Source organism: Acipenser ruthenus, chromosome 54 (genome assembly GCF_902713425.1).
Source record: "Acipenser ruthenus chromosome 54, fAciRut3.2 maternal haplotype, whole genome shotgun sequence".
Classification (NCBI taxonomy): domain Eukaryota; kingdom Metazoa; phylum Chordata; class Actinopteri; order Acipenseriformes; family Acipenseridae; genus Acipenser; species Acipenser ruthenus.
The window spans coordinates 3,962,253-3,988,134 of record NC_081242.1 but is presented as its reverse complement, the minus strand read 5'-3'; the positions used below and the strand labels follow the sequence as shown (position 1 = coordinate 3,988,134).

Sequence of the window (25,882 nt, the reverse complement as noted above, 5' to 3'; positions counted from 1 at the left end):
AATAAATTTCGTTCCACTTCATGATTGTGTCCCACTTGTTGTTGATTCTTCACAAAAAATTACAGTTTCATATCTTTATGTTTGAAGCCTGAAATGTGGCAAAAGGTCGCAAAGTTCAAGGGGGCCGAATACTTTCGCAAGGCACTGTATATATATATATAATATATATATATATATATTATAATACAGTGTGTGTAAACCTCATGTATAATTCCGTGTGTTGAATTCTGCGTGCTGAATTCCGCGCATTGTGACAATCTGCAAACAAATCATTTAGCTTGTTTATTTGTGCATATAATCGCTGGTTCGTTTTTGCGTGCGGTGTGGGTTCCCCCTGCCATGCGGTAATTCTGGTAATTTACTGCCATTTAGTGAATGAGGCCCTATATGTTTAGATTAAATCACTTTGCATAGACACTGAAATGCATTATTGAGCTTTGTGGAAAGAACCCACACACCAGTATGTAAATCCTGTTATGGAAAATAAAACTGTAGCTGTACAGGAAGCATAGAAAATCAACATGTATTTGACAGTCAAAGCAACATACTGTGATGTATTGAAAAATAAGAACGGTCTTCAAAAGGCAGAGACTTGACTTTGACCAAACAGCAATCCATTTTTCAGAGATCCTCAAAGCATGGACCACACAACTTGTAGTTAGCAAGTCGAGTGACTGAGGTTTTACCTTGGTTTTTATAGGATTTTCCCTCCATTGAATACATCAGGAGTCACAATTAAGAGTTTTGAGACTCTGAGTCTAATTAAAAATGATGCTTTTGCCTGATAAGGGAGGTTTGGAACTTTCAGCAGGTCAGTCTGACCTTCAGTGCAATGAACTTCTCCAGACAGCCTTACACAGATTTGCTAATAATACTTTAAAACACATTAGTCATTATAATATTTGTTGCAGTTTCACAAATATTCAATTTGTTTCCCAAAGATCAGCCTGCTTCCAGTAACTGTGACAGTCTTGGGTCAGTTTCTGCTCACAGGTGTGGGTAACAGTCTTTAAAAGCCTGATACCTGCAAAAACTTAAATCTTGTTAGCTGGGCTCCCATCTCTACATTCTCATTCCCATCATCAGTGGGCAAACACATTTAAATTGAATCCATGAGTCCATCAAAGAACTGCACACCCTTGCAACTGAGGCCTTCCATGCAAAAGGATCTAATGACTTATAGCACAAAAAAGGGTTCAGGGTTCAGGGTCAGAACCATCTGTGATAATATAGTATATCTAACTCTGTATGTGTGTCTCTGTCTCTGAATTCAAATAAAACAGAGGTTATGCTGGTGGGATTACAGAACCAACTGAGTTTATGAGTCTACATGAGTTTAACCCTTGCAGTCTCTCAACAAAACATAAAACTAGAAATTAAGAGTTTGGCGGTTATCTTTGATCCTGATCTTTCATTTGAGACTCATATTACAGAAGTTACTTTACCATTTGAGAAATCTCGCCAAACTTAGACTAATAATTATCTGATGCTGAGAGACTAATGCATGCCTTTGTTTCATCTAGAATTGATGATTGTAACGCACTTTTTTCTGGTGTCCCAAAACGTGTTGTATCCCGCTTGCAACTTGTTCAGAATACCGCCGCTAGAATTCTGACTAAAACCAGGAAAAGTGAACACATTACCACTGTTTTGGCCTCTTTACACTGGATCCCTGTGCAGTATAGAACTGATTTTAAGATTTTGTAGTTAGCAAGTCGAGTGACTGAGGTTTTTAGACTATTTCTTATGTATAGCGCTACCCCTCCGCCTCTTCTGTCCTGCCTGTCTTTCCTATACAGTGTGTACCCACTAATATTATATTTGTCTCCATCACTCTTAAATGCAATAAATAAATATATAACACTAATATAAAACCCTGTACAGAACTACAGCAGCTGCCCAACCCAGTGGCCTGCTGTGTGCTCTCGCAATTGAAGACATTGAGAAAGACTACTTGAAATGTTTGTCAGTCAATTTATTACGTTTCTTTTTACTAATTCTAAACTTCCTCTAACTCTGGCAGGCTCGTCCCCCCCCAGCCCGCACTGTACCCCCCCAGCACCCACCCGCTCACCGCAGGAAGAAGCTACGCCTGGCCATGCCACCCAGCCCCCCCGACACTGTGAGAGGAGAGCAGGAGGAGGAGAGGGTGAGAGAGAGAGGAGAGGGGTGGGAGAGGGCAAAGGATAAATGATAGAGAGGAGGAGGAGGGATAGAGAGAGCAGGGAGAGAGTTGGGAAGGAGGGGGAGAAAGGGCACAAAGGTAGAAGAGATAGGAGGGACAGTGGAGAGGATGGGGAAGGATGAGAGCTGAGAGGAGAGTAGGGAGGGAGGTTAAAAGGGGAAAGGAAGGAGGGCTTTATTCATCATTTCCTTTTCACCCCTCTGACAACAGGGAGTGGCAGAGGATGCCATGGAGGAAGAGGAAGCAGGACAGGCAGTGGAGTCAGAGTATTCTGGGAGGAGCGAGGAAGCCCATGTTTCTGAGGAAGTAGAAAGTGAAGGTGGTGATTTTTTTTTTTTTTGGTACAAATATAAAATGTATCAATTCACAATAATAAAACATTGGGGGGGGGGGGGGGGGGGGGCTAGAAGGTGCCACAGATATTCTCTGTTTCTTTTTTATGCCCCTTACCTGTTTATGATGCTTGCAATCACACGGAGTGCTTATTATTGTAATTACTCAAACACTAGATATTTTGTATTTCTTGAAGTCTGTGTTGAGGTGACTGAGTTCAGGAGCTGCTCTTCAGTTCTAGTTGCCTGCTGTAGATATATGTAGCTGTTGGACCATAAAAGTAATTGAAGGGTTAAAGATGTTTTTATTTTCCCAAACACTGCTAAACTCTAACAAGAAGGTAATTTAAGGAACAAACTGGCTATAGTATCCATGGTAACGAAAGGTAAGAATTTGAGGCTGTAACAAGGATGACTTGTGGTGATGTCAGACTAGGAAGAGACACACAGTCAGTACTGCGAGTTATGAAGCGCTGTTGCGTGTGTTTATTATAAATAAACTATTTAAACAAAAAAAAACATTTTGGAAAAGCAAAAGGGCATGGTGGCCAAAACAGACAGACTAAACAAACATTGAACAAACTAGTATTGTGCTGGTCTAAATCCAGCACGAGTAGCAATTGTTTACGTTTCACTTGCGTCTCTCTCCCATTCTTTCTCCCTGAAGCAGTCTGATGCTAAAAGAAGGCTAAAAGAATTGAATCTATTCAGTCTTGAACAAAGAAGACTACGCGGCGATCTGATTCAAACATTCAGAATCCTAAAAGGTATAGACAATGTCGACCCAGGGGACTTGAAAAACCTGACCTGAAAAAAGAAGCAAGGACCAGGGGTCACAAATGGAGATTAGATAAAGGGGCATTCAGAACAGAAAATAGAATTGTGAGGGTCTGGAACCAACTCCCCAGTAATGTTGTTGAAGCTGACACCCTGGGATCCTTCAAGAAGCAGGTTGATGAGATTCTTGGATCAATAAGCTACTAACAACCAAACGAGCAAGATGGGCTGAATGGCCTCCTCTCGTTTGTAAACTTTCTTATGTTCTTATGTTCTTTCTTATCTAGCGATCTGAAACATAGATCAAGCTGTGTACTGATGGCACGATGCTTACTTTTATTAAGACACTTGGTCTGATCTAGCCTACCTCTATCAACTGGAACTGATGAGCAGCTCCTGAACTCATAGCTGAAGTACCTTAACAAAATAGAATACTTAAAAACAAAACCGCTTTTGAGTAATGGCAATAAGAAGCACTCAAAAGGGGCAGTAAAAAAGCAATGCAAATGTAATTCAGAGCTTACAATTTAAATCTGAATCTGTAAAACCGGACCTCTGTAATACATGAAGGTCACCACAGTGGTGCTGTTACTCTTAATCTAAGAGCACAGAAATGTTGCTCATGAGAAATGCACCATTGTCTAGTTTCAGCTCAGGAAGAGGCGTGTGATGTCACTGCAGAGTCCAGCGAAACACAGAGCACTGACAGTGATGTCATTGTTATATCCCCTCCCCGGCCAACCCAACAGGTCAGTGCTTTTAGATTCAAAACAATTCTTTCAAGGAAAAGGATTATTTTAATAATTGTGAAGAGGTAAAACATTACCCCGATGATGGCAGTAGCCAAAATGTTTGTCTGTTTGTCCTGTGCAGAGATTGAAGTTCTGGATGAACTATCTATAATACGGTATCACAAGATCAACTCAACAAACAGGAAAAAAAACAGATACTTCCAATATCTCTCACACACACATTACACTGATGAGGTCACTAGCTGTTTTGTTTGCTTGACTTTGTTTTTCTAGTTTTTCACCTGTGCAGAGTGCTTGCTGAGTGGATATTGTAATTTATAGGTAGTTCATACAGACTTTCAAACACAAATAGAAACAGACGCTTCCAATATCTCTCACACCCATCACACAGCAGTTGTTATATTTTTCTTCTTCCAGCATCTCATGCTGTAAAAATGTCCCTGCACCGAACACGCAGCATTGCTGTGAATTAAAATTATTTTTTAGTTGGAAGCGATTTTCGCACAGCAGCCTGAGCTGCACAAGCTGGCGTCTCTTATAACAGTGAGAGACACCCGCAGGATTGACATCATGAACAGAGGAGAAGATGGCTGCTGATTGGTGTTTCCTGTGTCAGGGGTCAGAGCGTGTGCGCGTGGAGATCCTGTCCCTGACCTTCGACCCCCAGTCTCCGGTTGCGCTGGACGAGGGGGTGCAGAGGGTGTACGTGGAGTACAGGCTGCTGGGGGTCCCCATGGAGATGACTGAGACCCCCATATCACTGAGGACCCCCAGAGAGGGGGAGGAGGTGCATTACAACTTCACACGAGGTAGCAGAGCGGGAGCTCCTGTCTGTCTGTCTCTGCGAGAGTGAGTGTGTGTGTGTCAGAGGGTCTGTGAATGACTGTGTCTGTGGGCCTGTTTATAGCACTTGCAGTGTCAAAAACTCCCCACTATGTAGTAATACCTGACAAACCTTACCTTATTAAGACACTGGTCATGTTTAAACACATATTCCCAGCTTAAAACATAGCAGTATTTCCATCAGCCCGTCATTTTCAGTATTGTGTCGATATTCCAGCAAGAATGAGAGCCTCACTCAGATTTCATCTTCCGTTTTCTTCTTGGTTCATTGCTTGATGTGAAAGGCGCTATACAAATGGAATGTGTTACTGTTGCCTCTCTGCTCGTGTCTCTTGACAGTGATCTACGTTGACAGGACTGTGAACTCAGCACTGCGGCAGTACCTCTATACCATGCTAGAGGGCACTGACCCCAACCAGGGCAGGTAAGGAAACGCGCTCTTGAAACCCTCAAACACAGGCAGGTAAACACAGCCTAAATTTAAAACCCAATCTGACCAAACAAATCTGAACCCGACCCGAGCCCTTTGAAATATTTGTATACCTGACCCGACCATCTCCACAAATATCATAATTCCAAACATACGCTATTGAAACTTAGTACCATGGAAAAAGGATGACTTTAAAAATGTAGAGGCGCAAAACAATTACATCCCAAAAAGTAGACAAATCTAAATCTAAAATAAAATTGCCCAAATGGTTTAATAGATCAATTAAAAAAATATTCAGAGAAAAAAGGCACTTTACAGAGTGTTTAAAAAAGGGACCATCTAGTGTTGGTGGTTTGAGCGTGCAACCTCAAGGACCCTAGTGCCTATTAAAGACATAGAGGGATCTACGACATTAAGTCGGTAGAACCTGGTAAACGTATGCGTGGTAGTCCAGCTAGACGCAGTACATATATCGGTCAACAAGGCACCTCTGAAGAGGGCCCATGACGTAGCCACACCTCTGGTTGAGTGCACGGCCACCCTGCGCAGTCGAAACCGTGTCCACAATCCAATGGGACAGTCGCTCAAACGAAGAGCAGGTCAGATTGATGCAGTGCTCTCGTTATTCACATAGAATCTCAATGCCTGAACTGGGCAGAAGGAACTTAATCCCCTCCCTGGAGAGGAGGTCCGCCGCCCAGTTCACCACTCCCGGGAGATGTACAGCCCGGAGGGACAGTAGGTGCATCTGTGCCCAGGTCAGCAGCCAAAAACGTGCAGCGGGCTAAGGAGAGACCAAATGGCAGCACGGAGAACTCGAAGACTCTCCCCTGAAAGGTGAAGTGGAGATATTTCCTGTGTGCTGGACAGATAGGAACGTGAAAATACGCGTCCTTCAGGTCCACAGTTGTAAACCAGTCGCCCAGCCGGACAGACTGGTCTAGAAAGAGTGCAAAGAAGATCAACCAGAATTATCCCGGGTTTAAAAGGCATGTCATATGCAGACAGGCTAAAAGAATTGAATCTATTCAGTCTTGAACAAAGAAGACTACGTGGTGATCTGATTCAAGCATTCAAAATCCTAAAAGGTATAGACAATGTCGACCCAGGGGACTTTTTTGACCTGAAAAAAGAAACAAGGACCAGGGGTCACAAATGGAGATTAGATAAAGGGGCATTCAGAACAGAAAATAGGAGGCACTTTTTTACAGAGAATGTGAGGGTCTGGAACCAACTCCCCAGTAATGTTGTTGAAGCTGACACCCTGGGATCCTTCAAGAAGCTGCTTGATGAGATTCTGGGATCAATAAGCTACTAACAACCAAAACGAGCAAGATGGGCTGAATGGCCTCCTCTCGTTTGTAAACTTTATGTTCTTATATTCTTAAGTGGCCATGTGTGACCCTCTGGAACCTCCTCTCCGTCAAGAACCCGCTGAGGTGTCTCAGGTCTAGGATGGGGCAAAGGCCGCCGTCCTTCTTTGGCACCAAGAAATATCTTGAGTAGAACCCCTCTTTAAGAGGTGTGTTCTATGAGACGGATGGCTTGTTTTTGAAGTAGTGTTTCTACCTCTTGAGGGCCAAGACCTGGTGAGGGTTGTTCACGGATGTAACCGTGATCCCACGAAAGGGAGGAGGTCCCAAGTGGAATTGCAGTGCGTAGCCGGTGTGTACGGTTGTAACAATCTCAACTCTGGTGGAAAATCAATTATTTTAACTAGTTGATAGAAATTGTATTTCTACTTATAATTACAAAACATTAAAAAGGTAGGTGAGCTGAGTGCCAGAAACCAAGAACAAAAATGCAGAGTAAGACAGTAATCACTGTAATAAATGTGTACTGAGGTGTGGAGAACAACAAAAAATAGAAATACTGGTTGTGAGTCTGCCAAAGAAAACAAATAAAGAAAAATACATCCACAATTAAAACAAAAAACAATAAATAGGTGCAATCGATATGAAAAAAAAATAGTCCAATTGGAGGCCTTCTCAAATAGAAATGTCCAAAAAGAAAAAATAATGTCATTATTGATATGGTCCCTGCCCAGGGCAGAAAAAAATAAACCAGCAGCAGAAAATATTAAATTGGTAATTTCTCATCCAGAGTTCAGGAAATGATGCAGCATCAGAGTTAGGGTTCCTCTGGTGTAGGAAATGTCCACCTAACAAACAATTTCTCTTTGGACAAATAGATTAGTTGAATAATCCTTGAATAATCCTTCCAGAGGAAACCAGGAACGGCTTGGTAAGACGAGGCCCAGAGATCCAGATGGTGGATAAAAACGTCAATACATTACTCTTAATTTGCTAATGCCAAACAAAACTCAGCTCAAGAAGTTAATTATAATCAGGATTAAAGTCTAGATACTCCTTCTTTCCTGAGTGTTTTCTTTCTTTTTCAAAACACCAACGAACAAACGCCACACCCTTCTCTCGCCACAAAAACTGCCTCCCCCCTAAACCAGTCAGGTGCCTGTTAACAAGAAATTGACCAAATGGCTTAATGTTATAAAGCTAATTAATTAAATGAGAACCAGGGCATTGCAATAAAAGCACTTAAACAATTAACCAGGCAACTAAGAACTGCTGCAAAAAAATAGCTAAACATAGTGTTGAGCAGAAAACACTGGATTGAATAATTACTTTTAATTTTCAGCATTTACTGTGAAACCCTTGAAACCATTACATTTGATTCCTTTATATTTAACGGCTTAAGAATTTTTGGGCTGTTTGGGCTGCTGAGGCTGGGGTGGAGGCTGCCTGGGGTGGTTCCGGTGGAACTGTCTCCCTGGGCGCTGGCGTGCTGGGGCCCCACGTCCAGCGTTCCCCTGTGCTTGTTGCTGGCTCTTTGCCGTGGAGGCCTGGAGGCGGTTACCGTGGGAACTGCCGGACGCCATCGCCTCCCCTTTCCCCGTGCCGAGACATGGGAGAGATGCCTCTCGCTCTCTGAGAGAGTTGCAGGATCTCCTCTACCGCTGGTCCAAAAGTATGGCCAGGAGAGATAGGCGTGTCCAATAAGGCAGACTTGTACACATCCGGGACAGCTGTCTGTGTGCCACCACTAAGCCTGCCAGGCTTCTGCCCAGGGCTTGCCCTTGGAAACCCAATATTTGCAATGAAGTGCCCGAGACTGCGCATAGCTCTGAAGCTAGCGGCTCGGGAAGGGTAACAAAGCGCAGCATGCCATCCAGGTAGGCCGTCAAGAGGCCTCCTGTGTTTGCAAGGTGTGTCACCTGCGCTTTGGCCGCATAAGCCTTTTTTCAGGTGGGCATCTGATCCTGCATTGGCCGTTAGGGCATACAGGATCCTTGGATAGACCTCCTACTGGGGGGGCCCGCACTAGGGCCGCTATGGTGGAGTCCACCAGGGGGGGAACTGTATGAGCCCTACCGCCTCCGCTCCTTCCATGGAGGTGAGTGCGGCTGAGCTCTTGGACACGCTGGGCGCCGAGGCCGGGTGTTACAAAGAGGATTTGAACTCCTCCAGGAAGTCCGGGAATGCCAGAAAAGGCTGGGGGGTTGAAGTCTGCTCTGGTCTGAAAACAGACCTGCAGTGCTCGGAACTTGCCTTCCAGGGTACCTGGAGGAAGTTGGCAGCCCTTTCCACCAGTGCCCGAACCGAGTTTGAGGGTACTGGAATCTCAGGCTCTGAGGCGAGTTCGGAGCTGGAGCCGTTACCTGAATCAGGTCTGGGTCCCGAGTCTCCATTTGCAAGAAGGACTCCTCATCCCAGAAAGCCGCTAGGAACAGCCATCCTGTTGCTCAACCTCTGTCGCAACCACTAGTGAAACCGGGGTATGCTCTGGGGCAGGCGCTGGTGGAGCTGGGGCAGGTGCAGGGGGGACCTGCTGCCTGCTTAAGTGCTCGAGTATCTGGGCCATTTGGCCCTTTACTTCGGCAATATCCCTCGCCTGGTCTGCGTTTCAGCTCTCGTTCTGCCCCTCGAGGGAGATCTAGAGCGATTGCGGTGGTGCTACAGAGTCTGTGATGCAGTCATGGCCCGCCCCCGAGGGCATCAAATGACAGTGCTCACAGACTTCAGTGTCGTTTTTCCTTCAAACCTGCTGCAATCATGGATGCAGCGACCTTGAAGGTTAATTGTTACATTTCTATTTAATAACCTAACGTTCCCTTTCAAGTACGAAATGTAACCATTACCGACTGGGTCAGTATAACCAATCCATTGCAAGGGCAAGATTGCGGAACGACTGGAGTGCTATAAGGCTAAGCCGAGGCTGCCTTGTGTGTTACCATTCGGAATCCCAGTAACAAGTAGCTAGGGCTAAAAATTGAGGGAGAAACTCACCTCTATGCTTGTGTCGTAAGGGATGACTTGGAAGCTGCCCTTCACACTCTAGTTCCAAAGCCAGGGTTTTAAGATCCACGACATTCAGTCTGTAGAGCCTAGTAAAGGTATGGGGAGTAGCCCACACCGCTGCATTGCAAATGTCCTTGACAGATGCACCCTGGAACAAAGCCCAGGAAGTTGCCATGCCCCTGGTGGAATGGACAGTGAGCTTTTCTGGAGGGGGCAAGTTGGCTCGCTCATAGGCAGTTCTAACTAACTATCTACAATACATTTGGACAGCCTCTGTTTAGACAAGGCTTGACCATGGGACTTCGCCCCGTAGCAGACAAAAAATAGTTTGGACTGCCTTGAACTTTTCTTCCTGTCAACATAAACTAGTGCCCACACAGGGCAGAGTGCATGGAGCTGCCACTCATTGTCAGACTGGAAAGGAGGTGGATGGAAAGCCTCCAATTTAAAAGACTGGTTGACATGAAATGCAGAGATAGCTTTCGGCAAAAAAGCAGGATTGGTACAGAGCGTAACCTTTCTCCTGGCTTGTGCATAAATTAAGCAGGATTTCACAATTGAGATTACCTGCATCTCACTCACCCGCTTTGCGGAGGTGATAGCCAGCAAGAAAGACGCTTTAAGCGATACAAATTTCAGCTCAGCTGAAATCAAGGGCTTAAATGGACTACGTTAAGCCTCCAGCGAGGAACAATATCGTTCATAGGCGGCTGAAGCTGCCGAGCTCCTTTAAGAAATTGCCAGGAAATGAGCTCTTGGGGAGACCGAGTCAATTTTGACATGGCAAGCTGAAATAGCTGCCAGTTAGACCTTTAAAATGTAGATGGAGATTTGCCCTCATCAAACAGGTCCTGCAAAAATTGCAGTATAACTGCCATGGGATAGGTCGTGGGGTTGAACCCCTGAGGCAGGCACCACGTCTGAAAGATGCCCCACTTGTACCCATACTGGGAACACGTGGACTCTGCTCTGGCATTTTGCAGGGTGTCAGTAACCCTATTGGCCAGACCTTGACAGCTCAAATGCTGCTGTTCAGGGGCCAGACCCAGAGCTGCAGGCTCGATGGGTCGGGATGCCGTAAGGTCCCCAGTGCTTGACTGAGCAGGTCGCGGCGCTTGGGCAGTCTCCATGGCTGACCGCTCAGGAGCTGCATAAGGGCTAAAGACCAGTCTCCTTGGCCAATAAGGGGCTACTATGTGCACCTTGGCCCGGTTGTGTCTGATTTTTGCTAGACACAGCAGGAACATGGCAAGTGGTGGGAAGGCTTATAACAGTTGCCTCGGCCACTGGTGTGCCAAGGCATCTAAATCGCCAGCGGGTCCCTGTCTGCTGTTATGGAGAACCAAAGGGGACAGTGGGTTGATTCCTGGGAGGCAAAGAGATCCATCTTGGCTCTCCCGAATCTCTCCCAGATGAGGCTCATCACAGGCTGCTGGGGGAGGGGAGGCAGATGAAGACGACTGTGAAGACGGCTCTCCCTTGGCACAGAGCCACCCACATGAGACTGAGGGAAGCCTGCTTGTTAGAAAGACTAACAGTCCTGGTGATGGAGCCGTCGCCAAAATGGCATCAAGATGCTGTGGCAGAGATTGCAAACAAGCGCAGCCGAAGCAGCCTCTTGGTCCTGCGCAGCACTGCCAAGTTCAGCAGCTGCTCTCACTACACTTGTGCCGCAGCACACATTGCAGAGACCTGTGCTTAGTCTCTGTGAAAACAGAAAAAAAAACAATGAAAAAAGCAATCTCACACAAAATACAGTAAAGAAATTACTTTATTGATATACAAACCGTCTCGTAATTTTGGCTGAACCTAAAATAAGAATAAAATAACTGAAGCTGCTGGCTTCACGCAGGACACAAGGCTGCTGCAGCAGGACATAACAAACAGGCTGTTGTGCACAAATATCCATAATTAATAAAACTAATAAAGCTACTGTTTTAAATACAACATAAATTTGTGTAAGTTTGTTAGTTCTTGAAAGGAAAAGTGGTGCGGAGGTCTGTGAGTGCTGTCATTTTATGTCCTCGGGAGCAGGCCATGACTAAAGAGGTTAATACCCGTTCGGCAATGGTTACATTTCGTACTTGAAAGGGAACCAGCACTGTTGCAGGAGGGAGCGTTATCTGGATGCACTGGGATCCTTAGAAGAGAACCGAGATCCCCATGATGTGTAAATATAAAAAAAAAAAAAAATGAAAAAAATATACAATGACAAAGAAAGATCCAGGTAACTATGGATTGACACAACATACATGAAGGAGAACTATCAGCTGCTAACAACCAAACGCTCAAGATGGGCCGAATGGCCTCCTCTCGTTTGTAACCTTTCTTATGTACTGACACTACTGGACCCACAGAAGAGTCAGTAGTATATGAGCTGGATTATTGATAGTATCTACATCGCACCAGTGTCACGTAACTGAATTTTGTATTTTATTTTTCACCTCAAGGTTAAAGTTCACAGTGGTGAGTGAGCCAATGAATGAACAGGAAGAGGAGTGTGTGGACGTTGGCCATGCCTACCTTGACCTCACAGAGATTCTGCGGACAGGAAATGATGTCATCGAGCAGCAGATTGACAGTGAGTCCATTACATATCTACAAATAGCCAGGGTCTGAAGCGTTAATGGATTCACTTATTTTAGCTTAATGAGGAGGCAGACAGTAGTCTTGTACCATAAGAGACAGAGAATGTGGGGGTAAACTGGACAGATTTACTTCTGTAGTTCAGTGAGGAGACAGGACAGCAGTGTAGTACCATTCCAGAGTGACAGTGTTTGTTCTATTTGTGTTTCAGTTGTCAGTGTGGGAAACCCAGACGAGTCGATCGGGAAACTCAAAGTGTCTCTGGAAGCAGCCAAGACCTTGTGCAGCATCTACTGGGAGTTTAAAAACCTCTGCAAGGAGGAGGAAGAGGAGCTCGACTGAGCGAGCCAGGCTTCTGTGGAGTTCTGCAGTGAAGCGCACAGCTCAGCTCAACCCCTGTTGTCAGGACAGTTGTTTTGTTATTCTAAGTATTTGTTCTCTTGCCCACAAGAGAGGATCTGAGAATGTAAACAGCAATTGCTCTACAGACTGTATTTAGTCTGTCAAATTCAGTTTTGGTCACCTCATTGCATACATCATTGCACTCGAGAAGGTGAACTAGGTTGATCCCAGGACTTAATGACATGAGCCATGAGGCCAGATTATAAGAAATAAATCTCTTCAGTCTAGAAAATAATAAGGGAAAGTTCAAAGTCTCTACAATCCTAAATGGTCTTGATAAAGTTAACCCAAGACACAATTTCAAATGTAGACAGAACAAAAGGGCACAAATGGAAGCTGAGTAAAAGTAAGTTTAGAACAATAGGTAGGAAACCCCCTCTCTTTTTCATACAAGGGTGATAAAATGCATGGAATAGCCTAGCAGGTGATGTAGTACGATCTAAAACACTGGGAACATGAAAAAAAAAGAGTGCTAACAAGGGATGTGCCCTGATGGGCTGAACAGCCTTTTCTCGTGTTCTTATTTATCACCAGACAAATACACATTAAACTGGTGGAAACCAAAAATAACTGGAGTGTTGGGGATAACATTGGGGTGAGCTGGAGTCGGACAAACAACTCAGAGCAGTTACTTCAGGAGACATGGCTACAGGATTTTTGAGAAGCAGAATCCTGCTTAGTTATTGTGAGATCTGAGCCGATTACAATCCCAGAGGAGGAGCTGACTAGGCCTGACCCTGCTGCGCATCTTTGAGAGCCAAGCCGTGAACTATAGAAATCATTGGTTACCAAGTCAATACAATAAAATGCTTACAATAATACAAAACAGAGTCTTGTTTATTCAACTTATAAAAAAACAGTTTAAAAAAAAAAAAAAAAAAATTATTATACTCAAAAGTCAAAAACAATTCCATCATAATAATTGCTAAGAAATTCTGCATCAAACACAGGTAGATAATGGATACCCAACGAAAGAGATGTATCCACAGAAGGGTGCAAGATGTCTGCAAAAGAAACAGTACAACAAAAATTTGGCAAAAAGATATACAGCACAAGAAAAGAAAAAAAATCCACAAGACCGATTTATATCAAATGTATATTAGTTTTCACCTGCAGCGATACTTAGGTCACCTGGATTGCAAAGATCGCTACCCTTTGTGTGTCATCATAGGAGTGCCAATATAGCCACTGACCATGTTTATTATTATTATTCATTACTACATTAAGAAGTGATAATACAGGGATTACCTATTCTGAAGAACTGTTTGAAATGGGGCAGCAGAACACATTCTTTTCAATCCCTGGTTTTACAGACCATCCTATTCTGAACACAGATGGTTTGCATCTTCTTGCTTAACTCTTTCAACCCTGCAGATCTTGTAAAACTCCAGTCAAAACATTAACCAGCCCGTCTGGGTATGCCCCTATAGAATTGTATGACTTCCCCACCCGCTCCCCTTGCATAAGAAATGATAATTTGTTATGTTAGGAAATGCCTCTTTCTTAAATTTATAGCTCCGAAAGTTATGAAACAGTATTGGAGCCACATTAAAAAATTGTTACAGAGACCTGAAGAACTACAGCTCCCATCATCCCTCACTGGTGCAGCAAGTACTTAGGTATGCTGGGACTTGTAGTCTTCTGTTTCTTTCCCTAGTTCTAGAGTAAACATACAGCTGAATGTTCTGGAGTTAACCAGTATATTTAGTGGTCACTAGTTAATGCAGCCTTCAGCTGTATTCCTCCTGCCCTATTCAGAATACCAACACTATTTAGAGTTTACTCTGGAATACATATTTGGAAAATCAATTATTCCATTCAGAAACCTACTCCTAGCTGTGACAAATGCAGCTGAATGTGACAGGGCTCTTAAAACACAGCCAAACACATATTACAGACAGCCTGTCTTCCATACAAATACATACTACATTAGCCTGTCTTTCATACAAAATACAGCCCAACACACAGACTACCAAAAAAAAATTATCATAAGGCATGTACAAACTTTAAAAGCAGCTGCTCTCAATTCAGAAGTATAGATTGATAATAAGCATCCATCCAGCACTGACCATTGAAAGACACTACTCCAACAGTTCAGCTCTTTGGTTACTTTCTGCTTGAAAGAAACAAAAAACTCCCCGTTTGCATATAGGATAAACCTTTGAAAGTTCAAAGTACTGGCAGTACATTAGCAGTGGGTATTTCAAGTTTTGTTTTGCAGAATAGTCATCCATAATAAAATCGACACTACAGGAAGTTTCTTTTAGTATTTTTAAATTACGCAACAGTGTTTAATAAGTTATGGCTATAAAGCAAATAAAAGCAAAATTGTGCTTTAAATTTCAGACCAGCTTTTTGCTAATGCTTTAAAATCTGTCATTTGAATATTGCTTGGCACAGTTTTGAATATTCTCTATGCCCAGTACATCATGCCTAACCCAAACCTCTGTGTTTAGTTAACTACCCATTTTTGGGGGATTTAGATAAGCATATCCTATTTCTACATAGTATGCTTAAGTAGGATATGTTGAGGTAAAAATCGACTAGTCTCACTTGAAACAAAATATTAATAAATCATGCATTTGATAATGTGTGGTGCTCTATTTCTGAACTTACTGCTTTAAATCACTTTGCTGTTTGTGCACTATATTTTAAAACTTTGTATTTTTTTTTTAAACTATGTATTTATGTTCTAAAATCTCATTTATAAGGCAATGGATTGGCTGCACTTCAGTCCATTTGAAACCTTCAATTACGAATACCGCTTTGCTATTGGACTATTCCCTACTGCTTATAGGTCAGAAACAACTGAATTATATTTAGAACATAAGAAAGTTTACAAACGAGAGGAGGCCATTCAGCCCATCTTGCTCGTTTGGTTGTTAGTAGCTTATTGATCCCAGAATCTCATCAAGCAGCTTCTTGAAGGATCCCAGGGTGTCAGCTTCAACAACATTACTGAGGAGCTGGTTCCAGACCCTCACAATTCTCTGTGTAAAAAAGTGCCTCCTATTTTCTGTTCTGAATGCCCCTTTATCTAATCTCCATTTGTGACCCCTGGCCTTTGTTTCTTTTTTCAGATCAAAAAAGTCCCCTGGGTTGACATTGTCTATACCTTTTAGGAGATTGAATGCTTGAATCAGATCACCGCGTAGTCTTCTTTGTTCAAGACTGAATAGATTATTTTAGCCTGTCTGCATACGACATGTCTTTTAAACCCGGGATAATTCTGGTCGCTCTTCTTTGTACTTTTTCTAGAGCAGCAATATCCTTTTTGTATCAAGGTGACCAGAACTGAACACAATATTCTAGGTGAGGTCTTGCTAATACATTGTAAAGTTTTAACATTACTTCACTTGATTTAAATTCAGCACTTCTCACAATATATCCAAGCATCTTTTTGGCCTTTTTTATAGCTTCCCCACATTGTCTAGATGAAGGCATTTCTGAGTCAACATAAACTCCTAGGTCTTTTTCATAGATTCCTTCTTCAATTTCAGTATCTCCCATATGATATTTATAATGCACATTTTTATTGCCTGCATGCAGTACCTTACACTTTTCTCTATTAAATGTTATTTTCCATGTGTCTGCCCAGTTCTGAATTCTGTCTAGATTATTTTGAATGACCTTTGCTGCTGCAACAGTGTTTGCCACTCCTCCTATTTTTGTGTCGTCTGCAAATTTAACAGGTTTGCTTACTATACCAGAATCTAAATCATTAATGTAGATTAGGAATAGCAGAGGACCTAATACTGATCCCTGTGGTACACCACTGGTTACCACACTCCATTTTGAGGTTTCTCCTCTAATCAGTACTTTCTGTTTTCTACCTGTTAAGCACTCCCTAATCCATGTGCATGCATTTCCTTGAATCTCTACTGCGTTCAGTTTGAGAATTAATCGTTTATGCAGGACTTTATCAAAAGCTTTCTGGAAATCTAAATAAACCATGTCGTATGCTTTGAAATTATCCATTGTCGATGTTGCATCCTCAAAAAAATCAAGCAGGTTAGTTAGACACGATCTCCCTTTCCTAAAACCATGCTGGCTGTCTCCCAGGATATTACCATATAGATAGTTTTCAGGAAGTAATTGTTCCCCCATCGAAATATCCTTTGTGCTAGAGATCTCTAGCTCGGGGCCCAAATCATCCTCTACATTGTCTGGGGCTATAAATAAGACCTTCCTTTAATAAATTTATATGATAAATGTATTTTTCATTACGGCAATCGGGCGGTCTAATTTCATAATTCACCTTTCCTGTAGCCCAAATCACTTCATATGGCCCCTGCCATTTACCATTTGATTCTGAGGAGGGAAGCAGCAGCATTACCTTGTCTCCAGGTCGAAAGGTTCGAATTAATGCATTTTGATTGTAATACTGCTGTTGTCGATGCTGAGCCGATTTGAGATTGTCCTGGGCCAAACGACCAACCAAATCTAGGCGATCTCTTAGTAAGAGCACATGCTGCACTACATTTTTGGACGAGCCTTGTGCTCTTCCCACCCCTCTCTCAACAGATCGAGGATGCCGCGACGCTGTCGGCCGTACAAGAGCTCGAAGGGGGAGAACCCTGTCGAACTCTGAGGCACACCTCTCACTGCAAAAAGGAGGTTGGGAGAAGCGATGCCCAATGTTTTTGCTCTTGCATTACAAACTGTGTCAGCATCGACTTCAAGGTCTGATTAAAGCGTTCCACCAAACCGTCCATCTGTGGATGAAACAGACATCCTGATGGGACGTATTTGTAGTATTTTGTATACTTGCTGTAACGTATAAGACAAGAAGTTAGTGTGCATTAGTGAGGGGTCATTATTTTGGCCCCAGACTATGTCCGCCCTTGAGTGCCACATGTCCGGTATATTGAGAGGGGTGGGAGTAACCTCGCCCTCTCGGTCACACTGCGTTCCGACCCCCTTTGACTGGCGTTAATTACCATTGTAGCAGGCTCCCACCAGCCCCCAGTCTTGTCTCATTAATGCTCCCTCCCATTTCAGCATCCTTCTCTCTTTATTTGTTTTCTTGGGCGGAACAGAGGAGAAAACATTTCAGTTTGAAAGGGAAAAATATTACCAATCATTTCCCTTTCGTCTTTATCTGCCACGTTTACGTGTGCGGTCAGGACTGCCATCAATTTCACCAATTCTCTAAAATTTGGCCAGTCTCGACCCAGAATTATTGGGTGTGGTAGCCTTTCCGCCACCCCAGCTACCAGGTGACGTTTTATCGGACTGACCGATAAATATACTTTTAGTGTAGGGTATGCTGCTGTGTCTCCATGGATACAGGAGATAGCCACCTGACCTTGTGACTGCCACAACATACCGCCCAAGAGATGTTCTAATTAAGGTCTGACCACACCCTGTGTCCACTAATGCATGGGTTTTCACATTTCCCAAAATTACATTAACAATACAAGGCCCCTCCCGACCATTTTCCACTCACTTACCCGCTTCTGATGCCACGTGTGGCAAAGTGGTGATTGATTACAGGTGCGTGCAGTGCAGAGTGGATACAAAACAAACAGACAATGATTTTCAGGTGCAAGGGTGTTTATTGATTTATTTAACAATGTCCAGAGCCTTATGGCAAACACCTGTAAATAATAATGATGGAGTGTACAGCGGCATTCAACATTTTTCACTATATATCCAAGCATTTTGTTGGCCATTTTTATAGTTTTCCCACATTGCCTAGATGAAGACATTTCTGAGTCAAGATAAACTCCTAGATCGTTTGGGACTTGTAAATGTGTTTATTTGTGTAGCTTTGCGTGACTTAGCATTTTGTCTTGTTTGTTGTGAATTGTTTTGTTTTTTTTCTTTTAAGAGAAATTTGTTGTCTGTTTCTAATTTAAATTTGGAAAAAAATAATGCATAATTAACTTTAGCATTTGCTTTTCATTTTTTTTACAAACCTTATGACTATACCAATTGTGCACCTGTACCAAATCTGTCTGCGTCTAAAAGTCTGCGAGCAAGAAAAATGTACACATGCTTACGGCTTCAGCCTAAGGGAGGGGTCGCGCACTTAGTTTTTTCCGTACGAGCCTGGTTCCCTGCTTATTCTCAAGTAGTGGGTACAACCACCATATTTTTTTATTTTATTTTTGTTCTAAGTTACAAAATTCATTTCCTGGTATTTTAATTGGTTATGAGTATAGTTTAGGGAGGCAAATAAGCTGATCCATGACCAGCATTACACTTCAGCCATCAACACCAGACAGAAGGATATCTACATCATCATATGGAAGGAAACGCAAATGGATGGAGACACAAATTCACATTAGTTTATTATAAAGCTACTTAGTTGGTGCTTATGAGAGCCGAGTTCAAATCAGCATGAAGTTTTAACATCTACTCTCGTGTAATGTTAATCAGCCTGCTTCATTAGAAATTGATCTTTTTTGGCTCCCCGGTTTGTTTACATTCCCTCATGGTAGTTTTAGCTGCACACAGGCAGACACACAAGCTTCCTCCATCCTTGAAGCTTTCTTTCTGTTGCTCTAATGTGAACTAAACACACAGCCAGACAGACAAACAGACAAGCAGACAGACATCCTCCTGCTACTCCCTGTAGCAGCAGCAGGGGCTATGATAGGAACGTCATGCAGTGTGGCTTTGAGCTCAGGGAAAAAAAACATTTATACAAAAACACTTTTCATCAGAACGTTTGACCTACAGCACAAGATAAATATTTGCATATCAAAATAAACCAAATGTTTGTCAGCTTAAAAGGCAGCAATAATAATAATGCTAATAATAGACTTTATTACATATACCTTACTGTGCTACTGTTCATATGCTTCCTGGATATTTCTGTCATAGTCCATCAGTGGGGAGGGTGGGCCACTTCAAGCTCCACCTACTCTACACACACAGACAGCAGGTGGGCTGCCAGGAAAGGTCACACTGATCTGAATGGAATGAGGAATGCTGTCCGTGCCTGGCACTTAGGAGTCTGAAGACAAGCTCAGAGCAGCAGGTAAAGTAGATTTAGGGACAAATGCAACAGAACCCAGAACCTCTCAGAATGGCTGAAAACACCATCAATTAGTTAGGAAAATGTATAAAGCATTAAAATGAAATTTGAAACTATACTTTTAAGCTTTAAGAATAATTACTAAAATAAACGAAAAAATAAAGCTCGACACACACTACTTTTTATGTACATATTTATAGTGGTTTTTCAATGACATTTATTTGCATAATTTTAGTCAACATTTACTTTAAACTGTTGTATGTTGGCCCAACACAATCAAACCTGTATTAAATATCAGCTATATAAGGACAACCTGTCTATAGTATAGTTCAGGTAAAACCAAGAGCGGAGACAAATACTGGAACAAACACAACTTGAAATGTATTTGTTCATATAACAGAATTCATAAATGACAGAATCAAAAGGATGAGGTCTGAAATAAATAATACCAATTCTACTGTAAAAAAGTCTCTCTCCTTTCTTTAACAGGAGATAATGGGGTGCCACCTGGTTTATTTTACTATAATCTGGTATGAATTGCTTTACATTTTGATGCATATTTAAACAGTGAAATCTAGCTCTTAAAAGCATGGTGCTGGCAAAATAACTCCAGTAAATCTTACCTGGCATATATTGCTATAATTTTGTTGGTCTCAGATTTTCCTATATGAAAAACGCATACATTCTGGTAAGGGTGAACATAAGTCTCTTTCATATTGGAAAATGTGAGATCTACAAAGTGATGGCAATATATATTAGATAAGATTTACTGGAATTTGTTAGCACCATGTACTTTATAGCTAGGTTTCACTGTATTTACATAGAAAATATAGCTATAAGAATCTGGGAAAATGGCCTATACCCCACCGTATGTACAAGTAAAAATGACAGGTCCATCCGTGTGCCCCCATATTCTGATATTCTCAATAGCTTGTGATCTAGAATGCCTGTAGCAAGCTTCATTATAAATTGTGTAAGCAGCTCACAAGTTTGGCATACATACAGACAGACAGATTGACAGCCTCCACGCACAAACAAATTCTGATATTCTCATCAGATTCTGATAGTGCTGGAACAAATACGGAATTACTCAATCATACCATGTTTGTATTTGTTCACATATAAATTCTATTAAGATATTACACAAAGGAAACCAATGCATATCAATGACATCTGATTCATTCATTCTACTGCACAGTAGCGCTTGTCTACTTTCTTTGATATGTAATTTGATGGGGTACCAGTTTTTTTTTTCTACAATAAAGATGTACTATTGGTTTCCTGCTAATTCTAAATTAAAAGAATATTAAATACATTTTGAAAGGAAATACAAAGATGTAAAAATAAGCTTGTCCCGCACTAGATTCTGATCCTCTAAACTTGTGCTGAAGAATGTCCTCAGTAAACTTTCATAACAATTGGACAAAAGTCAGACATACAGGATGCCATACCGCTTCAGATTCCGATCCTCTCAATAACTTGTCCTAAAAACGTCTTGCCCAAGTTTTATCACAATCAGCTTCTCTTTATATTTGTAAAACTGAAATTCCCAGCGAAAGTTTCTAAAACGGAAAAAAAATTGAAGAGGACTGGGTGCAGGGTGAGGAAAGTCCCCCTCCTCCTGTATGTATGTTTTTCTGTAGCTTGCTGTTTCTGCTCCTCAGTCCAGTATGTTTTTTCTGTAGCTTGCTGTTTCTGCTCCACCAGTATGTTTTTATTTCACAGTCGCTGCCATGTTGTGTCCTCTGATCGAACACCAAGCCATGAAGATATCCCTGGGAAAACACAACAAAAAACAACCAGGTCATTCCACGCCAGCTCAACCAGCAAAGGGGTATTTTGTTTCCTGACCGTCTCAGATTTTGCTAGAAAAATTCACCTGGGGTTTTCGGGCCCACAGAGCAGAAATGCTAATCTTAAATTTCCCCTTCGAGGTGTGACCCTGGCAAAGGTCAACCTAAAGTGAAAAATCACCCTGGTCTCAACTTAAGACGCTACTGTAGATGCTATTGTAGCACCTTGTTTGACTCGTAACGAATAGGGATTTCAAGAAGAAAATACCAGGAGCACCTAACTCACTTTTGGCAAGTTGCCAGATGAGGGGTAAGTAACAAGTTTTATTTGAACTTCAGCCTAACCCTTTACCCTGTAGGGAATTGCTGCAAGAACCTTAGGGACCATGCTTCAGAATTTTGAGAAACACATAAGAACATAAGAAAGTTGACAAACGAGAGGAGGCCATTCAGCCCATCTTGCTCATTTGGTTGTTAGTAGCTTATTGATCCCAGAATCTCATCAAGCAGCTTCTTGAAGGATCCCAGGGCGTCAGCTTCAACAACATTACTGGGGAGTTGGTTCCAGACCCTCACAATTCTCTGTGTAAAAAAGTGCCTCCTATTTTCTGTTCTGAATGCCCCTTTAATCTCCATTTGTGACCCCTGGTCCTTGTTTCTTTTTTCAGGTCAAAGAAGTCCCCTGGGTTGACATTGTCTATACCTTTTAGGATTTTGAATGTTTGAATCAGATTGCCTCGTAGTCTTCTTTGTTCAAGACTGAACAGATTCAATTCTTTTAGCCTGTCTGCATACGACATGCCTTTTAAACCCGGGATAATTCTGGTTGCTCTTCTTTGCACTCTTTCTAGAGCAGCAATATCCTTTTTGTAACGAGGTGACCAGAACTGAACACAATATTCTAGGTGAGGTCTTACTAATGCATTGTAGAGTTTTAACATTACTTCCCTTGATTTAAATTCAACACTTCTCACAATATATCCGAGCATCTTGTTGGCCTTTTTATAGCTTCCCCACATTGTCTAGATAAAGACATTTCAAGTCCCCCCACTGGTCATTACCCCTCTCAAATTATAATTTTTGGTATTTCTACCAAGTTTAGGCCCAAATAACTCACGTGGGGGGGCTCCAAAAAATCACCCAAAGATCTACAAGAATCAAACAAAACATTTTGGTATCCGCGGATTTTGGGCAGATTTTTGAAGTTGCATTTGTTATGCATTCGAGCATTGCTTATGGCCACTTTTGTGAGGCTAAAGTACCACGTAGTCCTAACCGAACTGGCGTTATTCTTCAATTTTGCATTGTCTAGGGTTAGATCTAGGGTAAAAAGTGACAGGGTGTGCTTGCAGTGGCACTAGTTTGGAACTGAGAGGTTATGAACTTGCATGTGGATTAGATTTCTTTGTTCTAGTGACATTTGAAACTACCAAAACCTCAATTAGTTGTGTTTTAAAAACTACAAACTGATAGAAAACACAAAAAATAGATAATCTTGGCAGAGTATGGTGCCTACCTAGGGGGATAATTGACTTATTGGCCAACCATTCATGAGAAAGCCATTTGCTGCATTCTCATACTGGTCAGGCACACCTGAATGTCTTTGGAGTTTAAGTCTTCAGTGACAGGGAACCTCTACCTTGCCACAATAGGCCAAGTCCTATTTCTTCAGGATGTGTCAGTTGACAGTATGCAGCACCAGGACACTGGAGCGCCGCACGAAGCAGTGTTCAGAACCACATGACAACCACGCTACATTGTCACGATGGCGGAAGGCATGCATATGCAAATTGAATTATGGGAATTTTCCATAATTATTTCAAAATCATACCTCACAGCCAAAGGACATTTTGTGACTGGAAACCGCAAACGGTACAGTAAGCATGTCATAGAGATCATGAAATGGTTAACCCCTCAAGCACCTAAAGTTTGCCAAGATAATAACAATAATAATAATAACTGCAGCGACTATTGTTCTCGGAAATTGTAAATCGGAAACAAAACAACATAACATCTTTTTGGTTTATGTCAGTGATAACTCTGATCCGTGAATAACCATGTGGCTTCCAATACAGAATGCTTTATCTACAGTTATTGCACAGCTATAGTTTCTTACCAAAAAGATCAATTAAGTAGCCTTTATTTTTAAATAATTAAACAAATAAATACATTATTGTGAGTGGTGTACGCCAGAAAACATTTTTATTTTAATGAAGTAGATTAACAAAGAAAAAGCATACGCACTCCAAAATGCGGAAGGTGCAAAGTACACAATTAAATCAGTATGACAACAACATTACTCACACATTACAAAACGTTGACCTATTTTGTTTTGGGTTAAAATAAATATTTGTAGAGCGCATTAAGTGTGCTAGTAATGTCTTATACTAATCATGTAGATTAACACTACAGTATAAGCTAAACTGATGTGAAAAAAAAAAAATCTATATTAACCATGCTTTAAATGAAACTTATAAAATCAACAAATAAATAAATTACAAACATACTTACTTTAACGTAACCTATAGTATGAAAATAAGTTACCGTACATTGCAAAATAATCCAAATAATCACTCCATGAAATAAAACTGTTGAGGAGTTTATATTTTTAGTTGTTTATAATCTAATTAATGCCCTCTGGAAATGCACTGCCTCCTTTTCTCTTTCTTCTTCTACTGAGTGACCGACGGGGTAGATGTCGCTATATTTCTTTCTTCAATCCCTTCACCCAATTCTTCCATTTCAGTTTCATCACCCTGCATGGAATGAGACTTCAATCATGTCTTCCGCTCGTGTCTCAAAGGCTGATTCTGACAATTTTCCCAAGTTGTGATGATAAATGATAATTTTTTGCATGTGCAGGTGTGAGTGCTGCGCCTCTGCCAGTGATTGTCAGTCTCGCTGTAGACAACACTCTCTCCGATGGGGTGCTGGTGGCAGGAAATCCCAAATCCCACCACTCTAGGGGATTTACAGTCACCGGTTCTTCTGGCCAAAGTAAAAAAAAGATTCTAGTTCTTCTTCTACTGATGTTGTCTGAGTGTTGACACTTTTCTCCCATCACTTGCACTTGTTTGTGGTAGTTCTTAACTTCAGCTTCTTGCTCAGTAGGTATGCCGACAGTGGCTATCAGGTTTTTTAGGTTTTGGTGTCCATTTTGAGAAAGTTCAGGGCGACGATTTTTTTAAGAATGACAGCGACTTGAATCAGGGACCGAGACATGTTGCAGTCATCGTGGCGTGTCACCAAATGCAATTTCACTGACATTAGCATCTCTGATGCAGTGATGCTCCACTTTTGTTTTAAAGTTACAAATTGCAGGTCCCTCAGCTCGGTATCTTCAAATGTCTATCCACAAGCTGTGTAATAGCCACAAGTAGTACAGATGCACTCACATTTTCCTCTGCAGAGAGCCTGGTTGTTGTCACAGTCAGGGGTTTCATTACCTCACATAAAGGCTCCATCAAATCCCAGTCATTGTCACACAATATCAGCCTCTTTCTGTCAACTGGCTTCGTAACGCTCCTATCAAACAGAACTGTCACTACTGCCTGTTGATTGTTACGGAGAGTTTTGATCATTTCATATGTGGAGTTCCAACGTGTAACCACATCCTGTTTCAAAGATTACTTTGGTAACCCAAGGCGGATTTGTTCTCTGAGAAGTGCTTCACATGCAACACGAGTGGCGAAAGTGACCGACAAGTTTCCATGAATGAGTGATGAGCCCTATCAGTGTGTTTACCGATTTCAGTCCTTCCTGAATGCATAACTGCGAAGTGTGACCAGCACAACTAATGTGACTGGGAATTGTTTCAGCCAGCTGAATTGCCAAGTTTCATATCAGTGGCTCTTGCAATATTATCAGCAGTGTGGCACAATGGGAACTGACACACATTCAGCAAAAATGATTCTATTTTCCACGTCTTGCTTACATAGTGGCAGGTAATAGTGATGTAGGCATCCATCTTGCAGCTTGTCCACAAATCAGTTGTTAGACTGATGATTCGTCCGCAATCTCTGGGCAAGATTATGCGTAGCTGTTGTGAGGCCTGAGTGTACTGACGTTCAGGAATTGTAACCATTGTGTGTTAACTGGGCACCTTGTAATTACATTCTAGGAATGCCAAAAGGCTTTTGAATCCAGGGCCATCTACAACAGAGCATGGTCGCATATCCTTTGCAGTCATCTGAGCAATTACATTTGTAATTGCGTGTGATCTCTCTTTCTCACAAGGCCTCTACTCAACCACCAGCTTCTTGAAGCCGAATCTGAAAAAAGAAAAAGTTTTCGTAAAAGTTGCAACACAGAACATCGACGTAGGTTTTTTGTAACTGAATTAAACAAGTTCAGAAATTGACACACACACACACAAAAATAATTATAAAAACTTACGTTTCCAAAGCTGATGGTGCCGCTTGTTTTCTAGAAGCGGATGTGTCCGCCTCACCTAGTTGGATGGGATGTTTGTTTTGAAGATG

At 42.0% G+C, this 25,882-nt stretch overlaps 2 protein-coding genes across 10 annotated transcripts in view; one reads left to right on the top strand and one right to left on the bottom strand.

The window, feature by feature from the left end:
* Positions 1-13,449, top strand: part of rpgrip1 (RPGR interacting protein 1) — a 99,168-nt gene extending 85,719 nt beyond the window's left edge. For 5 of the 8 annotated variants that reach the window (XM_059016800.1, XM_059016802.1, XM_059016797.1 and 2 more), the window contains 7 exons: positions 2,024-2,149; positions 2,396-2,504; positions 3,940-4,043; positions 4,663-4,855; positions 5,229-5,313; positions 12,086-12,216; positions 12,433-13,449. In XM_059016800.1, coding sequence (XP_058872783.1) covers positions 2,024-2,149; positions 2,396-2,504; positions 3,940-4,043; positions 4,663-4,855; positions 5,229-5,313; positions 12,086-12,216; positions 12,433-12,563 — 879 coding nt within the window. In that variant the 3' untranslated portion in view covers positions 12,564-13,449. Of the gene's footprint in view, positions 1-2,023; positions 2,150-2,395; positions 2,505-3,939; positions 4,044-4,662; positions 4,856-5,228; positions 5,314-12,085; positions 12,217-12,432 lie in introns of those variants that run through there. The other 3 variants (XM_059016801.1, XM_059016798.1, XM_059016803.1) reach the window with 2 other exon arrangements.
* A 6,338-nt stretch (positions 13,450-19,787) lies between these two features.
* Positions 19,788-25,882, bottom strand: part of LOC117398113 (TOX high mobility group box family member 4-like) — a 32,855-nt gene continuing 26,760 nt past the window's right edge. For both annotated transcript variants that reach the window (XM_033997085.3, XM_033997084.3), the window contains exon 9: positions 19,788-21,383. In XM_033997085.3, the coding sequence (XP_033852976.2) occupies positions 21,323-21,383 (61 nt within the window). In that variant the 3' untranslated portion in view covers positions 19,788-21,322. The remainder of the gene's footprint in view (positions 21,384-25,882) is intronic.